Genomic DNA, 15687 nt, shown 5'->3' with positions numbered 1-15687 from the left:
GTGACCAGATTCTCAAAGGAACCTAATCCTGCATTTCTCTTTGGAGCAATGGTTCAATATTTGTTAATTCAGTGTTTGCTACAATGTTACAGACTATAGCTATCACAAATAATGAATTGACTATTATCTCTTCTTTATTTCTTTTTTTACAGAAACTAAGAAATAAGGCAGAGGTCTCGGAGGCAACACAACATATCTGCAACCATCCGATCTTTGACAAACCTGACAAAGACAAGCAATGGGGAAAGGATTCCCTGTTTAATAAATGGTGTTGGGAAAACTGGCTAGGCATGTGCAGAAAGCAGAAACTGGACCCATTCCTGACACCTTACACTAAAATTAACTCCAGATGGATTAAAGACTTAAACATAAGACCTAACACCATAAAAACACTTGAAGAACATTTAGGCAAAACCATTGAGGATATAGGCGTAGGCAAGGACCTCATGACTAAAACACCAAAAGCATTGACAACGAAAGCCAAAATAGACAAATGGGACCTCATGAAACTCCACAGCTTCCACACGGCAAAAGAAACAGTCATTAGAGTGAATTGGCAACGAACAGAATGGGAAAAAATTTTTGCTGTTTACCCATCTGACAAAGTGCTGATATCCAGAATTTACAAAGAACTAAAACAGATTTACCAGAAAAAAGCAAACAAGCCCGTTCAAAAGTGGGCAAAGGATATGAACAGATACTTTACAAAGGAAGACATACATGAGGCCAACAAACATATGAAAAAATGCTCATCATCACTGGTCATCAGAAAAATGCAAATCAAAACTACATTGAGATACCAACTCATGCCAGTTAGAATGGCGATCATTAAAAAATCTAGAGACAACAGATGCTGGAGAGGATGTGAAGAAATAGGAATACTTTTACACTGTTGGTGGGAGTGTAAATTAGTTAAACCATTGTGGAAGACAGTGTGGTGATTCCTCAAGGACCTAGAAATAGAAATTCCATTTGACCCAGCAATACCATTCCTGGGTATATATCCAAAAGATTATAAATAGTTCTACTACAAGGACACATGCACACGAATGTTCATTGCAGAACTTTTACAATAGTAAAGACCTGGAACCAACCCCAATGCCCATTGATGATAGACTGAACAGGGAAAATGTGGCACATATACACCATGGAATATTATGCAGCCATCAAAAACGATGAGGCTGTGTCCTTTGTAGGGACATGGATGAACCTGGAGACCATCATTCTCAGCAAACTGACAGAAGAGCGGAAGATCAAACACTGCATGTTCTCACTCATAGGTGGGTGTTGAACAATGAGAACACATGGACGCAGGGAGGGGAGCACTACACACTGGGGTCTGTTGGGGGGAAATAGAGGAGGGACGGTGGGGGGTGGGGAGTTGGGGAGAGATAGCAAAGGGAGAGATGCCAGATGTAGGTGATAGGGAGGAAGGCAGCAAATCACACTGCCACGTGTGTACCTATGCAACAATCTTGCATGTTCTTCACATGTACCCCAAAACCTAAACTGGAATAAAATAAATAAATGGAAAAAAAAAGACTATAAACTCGAGTTTATAATCAAGTAAAGAAGACAATAAATATTTGCAAACTCTTTGAATAAAATTGTAGAAAGGAGAATATAAGAGATTAAAATTTCTCTGAAATTTCAGAGAAGAGAATACTCATTTTCAGATGGAGGTGGGGGTTTTTCACTGGAGTTCAGAAAGACTTATCAGAATTGAGCTAGAATTGTGACAGGCAGACGTGGAAGAGGAAGGAATTTCAGATGAGGAGGACACTCCAGATACCTAAAAAGACATCAGTAAAGTTAATAATGTAGAAAAATGCAGCTGCCATTTGTGAGGCAATGATGGGGACACCAACGTGCTTAGGACTTTGTGTATACTTCCTTTGATGAAGTAGGTTGGGAAGAGAGAAACCTATTTCTGACTACACTAAAATGAAACAAGATAATTAGCCAAATTGCTCTATTTAAGTCAAACCAGCTAATGTCCATCACTAAGCAACTGGTTAACAGAATTGTTCATTGAATTCATGCACACAAATAAATAGCTCAGTCAAAATATGTTCTAAATATAGCCTGGTCATCTTAATTCCTTGAACTTCCACACATAAGAATTTTAAAGCCCTATGCTTTTCAGAGTTAGAGATTATTTCATGGAGTATTTTGCCTAGTGATTCAACTGTGAACAGAGTTTATGAGAAGTCTTTTGAAATTACAACTTGTGTTTTCTGTCAAAGCGTTTAAATGCTAGATTGAATGTAAATATTAATAGAAGCATTTCAGAACTATAGGGGAAAGTACTTGGTTACTTTACTAACATTTAAAACTTAGGGAAAAAAACCTGTTTCGTCTTTTCTAAGAGAAAAAGCATCTTTGAAATGCTCAAATGATAATAATCTTTCATCCACTCTAGGCAATGTACTTTTACAATTACAATTTTAAAAATGGACAATAATGATATAGTACAGAATGCAGCAGGAATAATTCTCATAGCAGTTCCTTTCAGCAGTATATGCATATGATTTTAGCAATATATGTACCTCTATACAAATCAGGGTATCACCATTACTTATGAATGATTCCATGATTCCAAAAAGCCTTCTTTGCCTCTTTCCCTCAATAGCTAACTAAAACAAAACAAAACAAAACAAAACAAAAACAATCCTGTAATTTCCAAGTGAAATACAAATAAAATCACAAATTTAGAGTAGGCTGAAGGAACACAATACCTAATCTGGGAGTTTTGCCAAACTTTTATTTTAATGAACTTTATGCAGAGATACAGTAAGAACATTGTGCTGAAAATGCGGAAATCGACTCAGCATTCTTGGCAGGAGTACCTTTTAGTCTACAGCATAAAAAGAGTTAATCTGAAATGCGAACTGTAGTTGCATTAAATATGCTTTGTTTGCCATTCAACAAGCTTTGTTTTAATGGCAAAGGCAATATGGAAATTGGGTGAGTACTTAAACGTTATTATGGAAATAAATGACCTTGCTCTAAAAGTCTTCGAAGACAAGAAAAATATGCTGTGAGAAGTTATTAAATTTCCGATTTTCTTAGCCAGAGCAATTCTCTATTTGCCTTATATTTTCAGGGAATGGTTCAATAAAATTAAGTATGTTTTTCCCCCTACTAATAGCAAAACTCTAAACAAACTTTTAACTATGTCTTTTTTACATGTTATAGTTAATGTGCTTTCATTATGCTTAATGCACTTTTAATAGTCTTCTATGGCAAGATGGTATATTAAATGTGGGAATAAAATATCCATGATACCACCTTGAATTTGCTATAGTGCCTTTTATTTGGGGGCTCAAAGCACTTCACGGATGTTCTCATTCAGTATCTCCTTGAGGTGTAATATATGCATTTTATGGGAGAGGACACTGAGGTGAAGAATGACTAAGGGAACTGAGGTCATTTCCAGAGCTCACACTAAGCACAACCTGGATGAGCTTTCTCTTCCTCCAGCCTAGGCCACCTCCAAGACAGCTGCACTGGCTTCTTGGGACCAAAAATTGATGGTCTCTCCACTAGCCTTTTCCTTCATGAACTTGTCTACCTTACCTGGACACCATCAGATGCAGGGATGTAACTTGCCCTTTTAAATGTGTCTGTCACGTTTCTCAGGATCTCCACAGACATCAGAAGATCGCCTGCATAGAAATTTTTTCTCTGAGTTAAATCCAACAGTGTCTTGGTCACCTGGGACATTCCATCACCTGCCAGCATTCGCTGCCCCTTAGCAAGGTGCTCTTTAATCTGTGATGGTCAAAAGAACAAAGCAAACATCAGAATCTTCATTACTATTTCTCTGTATATCTTTATCAAACAATTTTATTTAAAATTGCTAAGTCAAAATAGCCTTGCAATGCCTGGGAGGATTTGAAAACTGTGAATTGTGTGTATCCCATTCTCAGATGGATAAACATCCAGCATGCGAGTATTAATGAGTATATATATTTCGGCAGGCTTAACAAACTTGCCATTTCTAGTTAGAACACACAATTCAACACATTTGGAAAAATGTGTATTAATTTAGGTTCTTAACTGCAGTAAAAATCAAAAATACTTTAGTATGTGGTAAACATGAGACATTGTTTAGTAAAGTGTGATCAGATATGGGAGATTATAAACACTTCAAAAATAGCCATGTTTACTAACAAGCTGAGCTTTAACTTTTGCCTTACCTCTTAAAATGAACACATCTTTATAGAGCAGCAAATAAATTATTAACAGCACAATCTTAAGAAAATACCTTTAAACTTTGGAGGTTTACTATGACATGATTGAAAACTAGATTACTTTACCTTTATTTTTAAAAAATCAGCAAAAACAACAATTAAAAACTCTCTGCTTCAGCAACAGAATGAACTGTTAAAATGCAAAGCTTAAATTAGTTTGATGGCCATAGAAATGTCCTGCCAATTCTTATATTTGCTTGCCGTACAGTTCAAGGGAGGAAAAACATCCCACAGTATGAAAGAATAGTAAAGTAAGGGAGGGTAAAGAAATGGCAAGAATCCATTATACTTTTATTTGTTCACTAAAAGTTTAATCTGTATCTTCTCCTTGCTAAATTTGTTATAAAAATTAACTAAAAATTATGAAACAATCAATAATTAACACACAAGAGAAATAGTGAATAGAAAGGTTAAAGTACATTAATTGTAATTATCATTTTTTCCCCATCAAGAAATGTGCCAACAAATCTTTTAAAGTATGGCAATCAATCTGAACTAATCAAAAAGGTTAAATTTTCTAAGCATTATATTTCAAAACGTGTTGAAACCCCAGATATTTTACTTTTCATTATCTGTAAAAATGTCTAAAACAATTTTGGTAAAATAAAATCTTCAGAGACTTATTTTCATTGGGTATGATAAAAATCATAACATATTTAGGTAATTTACTTTTCCCTATTTTCTTCTTTCATTTCTTTTCATCTCTCTTTGGTGGCTGCCATCAACCATGGACTAAAGCCCAAATGACTGGCACAGCATCAGTAATCTAGCTCTTGCCTATCTCTATAGTATCAATGCTAATTGCTTGGTAATGGAGTGGCATTTACATATTTAATCATGAAAGAGACCCAGCACTGGCCAATAAGAAGGACATGAACCCTCAAAGTAGAAGCCAGCTGGTTTGTACTTTGTACCAGGCTGTACCACCAGGCTGAACTCCAGTCCTGCTTCTAAACTACTGGTAATTATTTGCAATTTTCTGTTCAGGTCATGTGTTTCATAACTTCAGATTTTTACAACAGATATTCTACCCTCTTTTCTTCCATGGTCTCTTGTTTAAAAACCACTCATAGTTAATTCTTGTTCTTCTAAATAAACAGAGCTAATCAATGCCTTCTATGTGTTATCTCTTACACAGACATGGCTTTTATCATAAGAGAATGGTGATTATTTGCTTAAATATTTTTCTGCCTTTAAACTGAGGGTAGGCTTCCTGCCTTAATCACAGTCTTAGCAAACAGCATAGAAAAATTTTGTTACAGTGAATTCAGTTGTTATGCCCTAAGTACACCTTTGTGGTGTAATACAATGGAATGGGCTTTAGAGTCAGGGGTGCCTAGATTTGTATTTCAATTTTACAGCTTGTAATTTACATAACTGAGTTCATAGGAGACTCAGCTTACCACATCTCCTCTAACATTTGAAAAATAGATCTACATATTAAAAATTTACTTAAAAGTCATTCTCTTAAAACAAATAAACCCACACAGGCCTAAGATAATGAGCAGAAGCTAGAGCATACAGGAAAGCTTCTTGCTTTCTCACGGTCTGCGTGAACTACGTGATCTAGTTCCTACAGACTTTTCCTTCCCTGTCACCTGCTGTGCTCTAACTGCACTTGTCCTTTTGCTCTTCTTCAGTAACATTAGGTACTTGCATATCTCAGGGCCTTTGCACTTGCTTATTTTGGCGGAGAAGGAGGCTTGAATAGACTTTCCACAGGCATTCATATGCTTTATGTTACCTTCTCAGTAAGGTCTTACCTGACTTGCCACCTAAAATGGAATCCTTGCCATTCTCAGTCATCTCATCACATTTTACTGTGCTCAACCTTACCTGCCATTGTGCCGTCTATTTCTTGGTTTATTCATTTTTCTGCCTATGTCATTAAAATATTAGTATAAGCCTTCTGAAGGCAGAGATTTTGTTTATTATTTTATGTCCATTATCTAGAAGCTTATTCAATATGTGGAATGAATGAGTTAAATGAATGAATGGATTAACCAACTTCCATCTTTGCATACATTGTTAGGTCATAGGATTAAGTTAGGCACACTTGAAAGATGTTGTAACTGACTCATGAACATAGTCCATGGGAAACGCTGGTAACAAACAGCATGAGATAAACATACTACCTGACTTAAAGAGGTAGTGCTGCTTCTGGTCTGGTGCTCTAGCTGCACTTGTCCTTTTGCTCTTCAACAATAACATTAGGTACATGCATGCCCCAGGATATGCATGAAGTATGAGGAAAGTTTTGAAGAGCAATGAAGGTAATAGAGTCTAACCTAAAAAAAGTCATAAAATTCAGTCCTCAGCTTTGTGCTGGCAATACAAATCACAGCTGTGATACTCAAAGCTGCAGAAGATTAAATTGTTCTCCATTAGGAATGGAATGCAGCAATGGTTGCCACGGTAAATAATGTCTGACTGCCTCAAATCAGCCCTTTCTCTGTTATTTTGGCAACCCATACCTGTGCCTGTGAGGGATTTAACTTGTACAGATACAATGTATGCTTCCCCTCAAACAAAAACATCACAACATGGACTTGAATCTTGAGAAACAAAACATTTAGACATGCTTTCTGTTTGCAATAAAAATAGTTACAGAAGACACTGGATGGCTCAACTAATAGGAAAGCCAGTCTGTCACGTCTGGGTCAGCATCAAATCTGGCCCAAGTCAGTAGTAAATTAACGTCATTGCCATCTGACAGCTGCTTAGAAGGCTTATGTAGAATGAGTGGTTGTCAGTCCAGCTCTTAGCAAACAGGTGCCCAGATGACAATACCAGTTCTAACAATTGGCACTGATTAGCATCCTTCCTGGCATTGCACTCGGGACAAGTACCTTGTAATATTTTTACACACTGATGAGACTATTCATTGCATTTATACAAGGTATAAAGAGTGTTTGAATAAGATACGTTTCTGTCCAGAACATATTGAGTAGAAAGACAATTTCCTGGTTCTCAATCTTTCCACAACACAAGTATATTGTGAAGAGTTCTCCTTTTTTGCCCTATGTCTACCCTTTCACCACCTATTTCCTAGAATGACATGTCCAAGTTTATCTGCTAGATTGTTTTCCCTTTTTTTTCTTTCTGGATTATAAAGTTGAGACTAAATGCGTTTGCTCACCTTACCTCTTCTCTATTTCAAACTGTCCTTTATTTGCATTCTACCTCTCCTCCTTTGTTGTTGTCTCTATGGTTTAATTCTGTAGTTATTTCTAAGATTTTGAATCCCATCCAATCCCCTCTTCAATGTTTCTCTATCTCTCAAACAGAAAATGGCCTGATATCATATATCTTATTTAAATATCAACTTCTCAATTCTACTTCCTTTCAACTACTGTCTTCTCCCTGGTTCACTTCAAAATCAATATTAGAAGTACAAAATTTGGTTTGAACCCTACAACTTTTTAAGTTATAAATTAAAATTTCCAATTACCTACAAAGTATGCTTTCTGGAAATCTTGCTAGTATGTCATGTTTAAATAGCAGTTGCAGTCATAAAACCTAGATTTAAATTGTGGTTCTGCTGCCATAGAAAAAATTATTTAACTATCTCCTAGGATCATTTGATTTATCCATAAAAAGGAGAAAATATGATGGGTTAATATAAAAATAGAGGTTAAGAATGGCCATTCAGTGACTGTTTCCTCTTCTCCCAAATTCAAGATCCAATTTCTCTAAATACTAGCTATGTCATGTTTCTCATCTCCATCCTTTTCCTAAGGATGTGAGATGGATCAAGGTATAGGTCTTCAATACTTCACTTCCAGAATGTTAATTCTTTCTTCAACTGAATCTAATTGGCTATTTATCCTATTCATTAACTGCAATGATAATATTTTTTACTTATAGAAGTTCTGTTTAAAGTTTTTCCTATTCTTTAACTGTGATTTCTGTTCTTTCATATGTTAATGATTTTAAACAATATAGTTTTAAAAATGTTTCTATCTGAAAAATTTCTTGTTTTGCTGTGTCCTGATTTATTGCACTTTCTGATTCTTCCTCATAATGTTTTGCTTCATATTTATGAATATTATAAACATATTCAGTGGGATATATTTATCTTTTTGGAGTACCAAGTGCCTGGTTTGTGAAACAGTTGTTAGAGATGCTTTTGAGCGCATTTCTCTGGGGGTGGAGCCTTCAGGCAGTTCATTGGTCCTGAATCATTTTATGCAAATTTTCATGTTAATTCCATCTGTTCATGTTTTAGACCAGGAGTTTCCATTTCTGAAAGGCAATTTCTTTCTTCTTCTCCCAGAAACTCTGTATGAATTGTAAATTTCTTAGATACATTGCAGGCCTGAGAGTGCACAGAGTTTTTCCACTCCATGAGGCTAGGGCAGCAGGATAGTGCCAAGCCATTGCTAGAGGCCTGGAAGGGCATCACTGCTTGTGTCAGAGGTGTTCTCAGCATCCTTATGAGGGCTTTAGGATCTCAGCTTCTAGCACCTATGTGTGATCTAACACTCCAACAGCTTTTTCCTATAGTTCTGGCTTTGATATCCCCTTGTATTAATTTCCAATACCTAAGGTTTCCCAGCTTTTCTTTTGAGAGAAGCTGTAAGTCAATATTTGAAAACATATACTTGCTAGTTTACGCAGAAGTCATTATGATCTATAATAGTCAGTTTGGTTCACCCTACTGTTTTATTATGGCTACTACAGGTACCCTAATAACAACCATCTAAAACTTCTTGCCACTTCTCCCTGCAATAATCATGGATTCTCTTTGCTCCCCGACTCATGCTATTATATTACTTTAAATGCTATCCCCAAATCCTCTCCTTAAATTGTTCTATCTCTTTTCTCCTTCATGAATTCTTTTCAGATAACTGCAATCATATGATCTCTATTTTCAGGCTCAAAGAAGTACTCTTGCTCTATGTTATATTACTATAGCGTTTGTGTTGTTATCTTACCTATTCCACAAGACCATAAACTCCTAAAGGGCCTGTAGTTTCTTATTCATCTTTGTTTCCCCTATAATCTCTAGAACACTGTGTAACACACAAAAGTACCTGTTCAAAGGGCTTGCTGAATTGAACTAAAACTACAGGAGGATTTTATTTTACTTTCTGGAACTATAATCCACAAATATTGACAAGGTAAAAACAGTAATTCATGATTATTCAAAACAAATAAATATGTAATAATTGGAGAACTTTTACATGTCCTGACAGAATTGCCTTGTAAAACATATCAAATTAATATAAGTAGGTAAATGAATTCAGAAATGTTCGACATCTACAGTTATATGCTTGCTACCTTTAGAAAATAGTAACAGTTGGGGCACGGTGGCTGACGCGTGTAATTCCAACACTTTGGGAAGCTGAGGCAGGTGGATCACAAGGTCAAGAGATCAAGACCATTTTGGCCGACATGGTGAAACACTGTCTCTACTAAAAATACTAAAATTAGCTGGGTGTGGTGGCAGGCGCCTGCAATCCTAGCTACTCGGAAGGCTGAAGCAGGACAGTCACTTGAACCCGGGAGGCAGAGGTGGCAGTGAGCCAGGATTTTGTCATTGCACTCCAACCGGGCGACAGAGCCAGACTCCATCTCCAAAAAAAAAAAAAAAATACCATTCTGATTATATCGCAAACATGAGACTACATGTTTTATAAGGGGAACCTCACTTGAGCTTTAAAACAATCCTTGGAGTTGCCATAGTGATTCACATTTACAGATGACAGAGTGGAGACTTAGTAAGGTTAACCGCATTTTCTAGGATTGCAGAGCGCCTAAGTAGTGACTATGGAGATTTGAGCCCAAGCATTCTGATCCTTAGTCAATGTGCTTAACTACTGCTATATGCTTCACTCACGTTTTATACAGTGCTTTTATTAAAAATTGTCAAAATACTTCTTTCTACAATATTTACATGTGTTCATATGTTTAATATATTCAGAATATTTAAAAATCATTATCAACTACATTTGTGTTAAGGAGAAGTTCAATCTTTTTCATATGAAGAAGAAATAGAAACAAAAGTCATGAAGCAACTCACTGGACTATTGAGGTATTGACAATTATCTGAGTAGTAATTGTTATTTTGGAATATAATGTGTAAACATGTCTAAGGCCATTTACCAATACCTACAGAAGATTTTGTAGGTAGTTTTACTCAAGTGGAAATTGAATAAAGCCTAAGGTTACCTTAAGGACTCCATTTCCCTTGGGTAGCATGTTTTGATTATTATAATTAATCATGGAAATAATTCAGAAAGGATTTATAATTTTCATTCTTCCTTGTAAGATTATAATTATCAGTGATTATGTTTGCTCACATTGCAACACATTAAGCATCATTACTCCAAAAGACAAGTCTTAAAAGTTTCTGTGTCATTCATATTTACTACTGTTGGGAAGATCAATAGTGAAAGGGGGAAAAATGAGTCTAAAAATAGTTGCTCTTCAGAGTTCTGGATAAAGCTTCCTTGTTCTTTATATAGAGAGATATGGTGAAGGTCATGGTTTAAGAGTAGGTGTGTTTCTGAAATAACCTTATTCTTTTCATTTCAAGCCTCCCACTGCCAGCCACAGTTGCCTCTATTGTATGATTCTTAAAAAAAGGTTTATCATAGTTGTTCTGTGCAAATGACACACTTTAAACATCATATATTTATATATTATTTTCAGCATCAACTCCTACAGTCCATCTGTAAGGTATATTAAAGGCTTTCACAGTTCCAAGTGGCTTCAATTAAAAGATAATTATACATGAAGCTTTTTCCATAAAGCAACAAACTAAGTATACATCTTTTAATTTAATTCACAATTCTGTCATTTCCTAAGACCAAAGTCACTCATTGAACAATAGTATTCGATTATTTACATATCTACCTGAAATCTCCAGGAAACATAGAGATTATTCTTATGAAAAAGAAGACATACCCTTAGTTCGGGTAAATGAGTATTTCTTAATTTTCCCTATGTTTGATATGAAGGGCTTGTGTTCATCTCAGTTGCCCTAAAGTGAGAAGATCAGGTCCGAAAATAAAATCATTGTCTGGAGACAATATGATAGGGCAGATTTGATCCACAATTGCCCTGCACAAATCATATATGTATCACATAGAACTCAAAATTGTGGTTTGAACAGAATTTGGCCAAAGCGGCTTTGGATATCCCAGTTTCTTGTCTGAGGAATCTCTGATGTGAGAGATTGATGGCATGAATTTGAGAATTGCAAATTATTGTTACAGAAACAAACTGAGCCATGGAGAAAACTGAGTCAGGTATATACTGTGCATATTTTCCTGTAAAACCTGAAATTTCCAAAATAAGAATAAGAGCATAGTAAATTTGCCTATCCAAGATAAACAATGAATAGTTTTCAGAGTTTTTGGCTAGAATTTGACAAAACTACAATCCTGGGCAAAGGGCATATGTAGGCGAGACTTATTTTCTAAACATCAAACAAATCTAGATGCTCTTATAAATATTTTGAGCCAGCAGATGGAACTAGAGCATGCTGTATGAGCTCAAAACAGTATCGTGGCCGTGGACTGGTGCTCAAGCTTTTAGAAATCTCCCCAGTCAGAAGCAGAGCACTAAGTAACACGATGTTTCTCTTAATGCTGTCTCAATTCTGTTTCCATTACTTGACTTTCCAGTTCTAGGGATTATGTATCAGTCAGAGTAGGATAGACTATGCTATGCTAACTACTTCAAAATCTCAGTACCTGAAAGCCACAAAGGAATATTTCTCACACTACATATGCAACCCACATAATCAGGAAGGCGCTGTTTATCATAGTCCTTCAAGGGCTTGAGATGATGGAGTATAAAAGAACTTACACTGGCAATGAATGACACTCTCAGGCCTGACATGGCAATGGTCACCTCCATGCACAACTAATTGACCAGAACTAGCCACACAGGTACATAACATCAAGGGGGTGAGGAAGTACAATCCGCCCATATGCCCAGAAGAGGAAAATCAGACATCACCTAATATGATATGTCTTGTGATGATATGATGCTAACTAATTAATAGTCATTTTACTTATTTGCCTCTCTCTAATGCCAATGCATTCATTCATCAAAACATCAATGCTGAATAAAATCTACCACAGTGCTTCTCAAACTTTAATGTGCAGTGAATCACAAAGACCACTTTTCAAAGTTCCAATTCTGTTAAAGTACGGCAGAGTATGAGATGCTGCATTTCTAACAAGCTCTCAGGTGCTGCCAATATCTTTGGTTCTCAGAAAACATTCTGAATAGCAAGGCTTTAACAAATACCTTCCCTGCACCTGCATCAAAGTAGTTCAACTTTGTTGAAGAAAAATCATAATTAAACTGATAGCTATACTCTAAATTCTGTATTTCAGACTTTAGATTGTATGCAATGCAGACCTAATCCTATTATATTTCTTTAATAGGCTTATTTTCAACTTTCTGGAAATTACTGTTTTACACCTTTCCATCTCTCTTGAAAAAGACACACATTTCCTTCTGAATCCTCACTCTTAGCTAATGATCCTGCCTCATCCTAAATGGAGAAAAAAGAATCCATCAGATGAAAACCCCATAATCTCTCCCACACAAACCCACTAAGCTCTTTTCACTGTATTCATCTTTCCCATCTGCTTTCCTCTGGTTATAATGGAGAAGGCATCTTTTTTTCTACCAAAGCCAATTATTTGACTTTTGCTATGGGTAACATTTCTTTTTGCCTTCTTGGATTTTCTTGAATTTTCATGTTTCTCTTCTAAATTTTTACAGGATGATTTATTTTAACATATAAAAATGCTATAATATTTCTCACTTAAAACAAAATGATACAAAACCCTTTTTTAGCCTTGCATATCCTCATAACTACTACCCTATTCTTCTGCTCTCATTCATTATCAAAATTTAGAAAGGGAAGAATACACAANTGTTGAACAATGAGAACACATGGACACAGGGAGGGGAGCACTACACACTAGGGTCAGTTGGGGGGAAATGGGGGAGGGACGGTGGGGGGTGGGGAGCTGGGGAGAGATAGCAAGGGGAGAAATGCCAGATGTAGGTGATGGGGAGGAAGGCAGCCAATCACACTGCCACGTGTGTACCTATGTAACAATTTTGCATGTTCTTCACATGCACCCTAAAACCTAAAATGCAATAAAATAAATAAATGGGGGAAAAAAAAGAACAAAAAAAGTTTAACTTCTTTTTTTTTTTAGAGAAAAAAGAAGAAAAAAAGAAAGAAATAGAGAAGGAAAGAAAAAGAAGAATGAAAGAGAGAAAGAAAGAGGAAGAGAAAGAGGGAGAGAGAACGGAAGTCTTGCTTTATTGCCCAGGCTATAATGCAGTCTAAAAATGGGTATTGAAAACCTCTTTTATGCCAATAGTTGTGCTTAACAATGGAGACAGGAAGGAATAAGAGAGGAAAATAACAAACAAGCAGCCAACCAATTTAATTTCTAAAGAAGACATAGCAATCTTAAATAATAACAGAGCTGCAAAATATATGAAATAAAAAACTTACAGGTGACAAAGGTAAACAAACAAACAAACAAAGAAACAAAAAAGGTGACAAGGTAACAATTACAGTTAGTAATTTCAACACTCTAATTCCAATAATTGATAAAACAAAAAGACTTAAACTTAGTAAGGACATATAAGATTTAGACAATACCATCAGGTAACTTAATCTATTTGGCATATATATTCCACACCACAACAGAAGAATACACATTTTTTTTTTTTTTTTTGTTTTTTTTTTGCTTCCTAATCTCCTGTTCTTTGTGTTGATGACCTTCAAAATTATTTCCTGTCCAGAAATTAGAATCTGGGCTTCCGATTCCCATATTCAATTATATTCTGCAGATTTAGTAGAAGCAACCTTTGATAACCCCCAACCTCATCTGTCCCAAATTATTCCTCATGGTCTTGCCTTCCCTGCCTCAGAAAAATGACATTACAACCAGCCAAATGTGATTACCAACCTTAATAAAGGATACCATCTTCTCTTGTCTGGATTACAGCAGCAGGCTTCACAGCTTCCACTCCTCCCACCCTATGGTCTATCCTCCACAGAAACCTCATATGACCCTCTTTAATTCGATTTAATCACCCCATTCCTCTTCTCAATGCATTCCTATTGTACTTAGTATTAAATCCAAACTCCTAGCAAAGGCCTTAAAGCACAGCACAATTTTTTCTTTTTTTCCTACTCAGCTCTCCAGCCTCATCTCATGACACTCTCTTCTTGCTTACTCCCTCTGGCCAGTAGAGCTTTTCACCTTCTTAAAGACCTCAAGGTATTTCCATTTTATTTTCACTACATGGAATGTGCTGTCATTTCCCAACATAATAATTCTCTCCACCCTTTACGTGTCCATTTCATGACATCCATCTTATCTTTCAGGTCACCGTTTTACATCTTATTTCTTCTTAGAGACTTCACTGTTATTTTTTAAATCTGAAGTAGTTCCCAAATATTATTCTGTATGTTGGAACCTTGTTAATTTCTTTTAACATAAAAAAATTGTAATTATTTTTGTATCGTCTCCTGTCTATTTATATTGAATTTATTGTGTATTATATTCAAGTTGCTTCCCCAGGTCCTTGAACTCTACTTGGCACATAAAGGTCAATGATTATATGTATAATGAATTAATGGGTAGATGAATGGACAGATAAATGATTGAATAACCGAGTATACTTTCTTTTGTAGCTTTTCTTTTTTCCTTTGGCATTAGTCTGAATATATTTCTCTATACAATTATATTCAACTAAATTATCCTATCAATAAGTTTCACTTCAACAAGTTTCAATGTCTAAAACTGACTAATATTTATCCGTCAAGTCACACTAAATGCATACTTTTGGAGAAGCTTAAAAATTACCTTGGCTTTTATTGATACAGTCAGTAATAAATTATGAAGTTACAAATAGAAAAAAATAGTATGTCTATTAGAGATATTTCATATATATATATATATATATATATATATATATATACACACACACACACACACACATATATATAGTAGGCTTCCTCAAAATTCCCAAGGGAACACAATCATATGTGCCTTAAGATTATTTTCTTTTTTATAATACAAGTTAAATTTACTGGTGTGGGATAATATCTCACTTATATAAGATCATTAATTTTGTCATTACAACTAGAAAAACGCATATAAATTACAAAAATGGGATCCTTTCTGAGGCAAGCCAAGCATTTTATCTATTTTTCTTCCGGAAAATTTGTTAATTCTGGGTAAGAATTGAGGGTCAAACATGGCCCAGGCAGAGAACCTCTGGGGTAGAAAGATAAATCAACATAATTTGGTTGCCCAAGGCCGGGCGCGGTGGCTCAAGCCTGTAATCCCAGCACTTTGGGAGGCCGAGGCGGGTGGATCACGAGGTCAAGAGATCGAGACCATCCTGGTCAACATGGTGAAACCCCGTCTCT

At 35.8% G+C, this 15687-nt stretch overlaps 1 protein-coding gene across 3 annotated transcripts in view; it reads right to left on the bottom strand.

Moving 5' to 3' along the window:
- ADGRB3 (adhesion G protein-coupled receptor B3) overlaps positions 1-15687 on the bottom strand; it is a 756499-nt gene that overhangs the window by 403265 nt on the left and 337547 nt on the right. For all 3 annotated transcript variants that reach the window (XM_017507539.2, XM_017507537.2, XM_017507538.2), the window contains one exon: positions 3580-3774. In XM_017507539.2, the coding sequence (XP_017363028.1) occupies positions 3580-3774 (195 nt within the window). The remainder of the gene's footprint in view (positions 1-3579; positions 3775-15687) is intronic.

Source organism: Cebus imitator, unplaced genomic scaffold (genome assembly GCF_001604975.1).
Source record: "Cebus imitator isolate Cc_AM_T3 unplaced genomic scaffold, Cebus_imitator-1.0 Scaffold377, whole genome shotgun sequence".
NCBI classification, from domain to species: Eukaryota; Metazoa; Chordata; class Mammalia; order Primates; family Cebidae; genus Cebus; species Cebus imitator.
The sequence above is the reverse complement of the archived record's forward strand: the minus strand, read 5'-3'. Positions and strand labels throughout refer to the sequence as shown.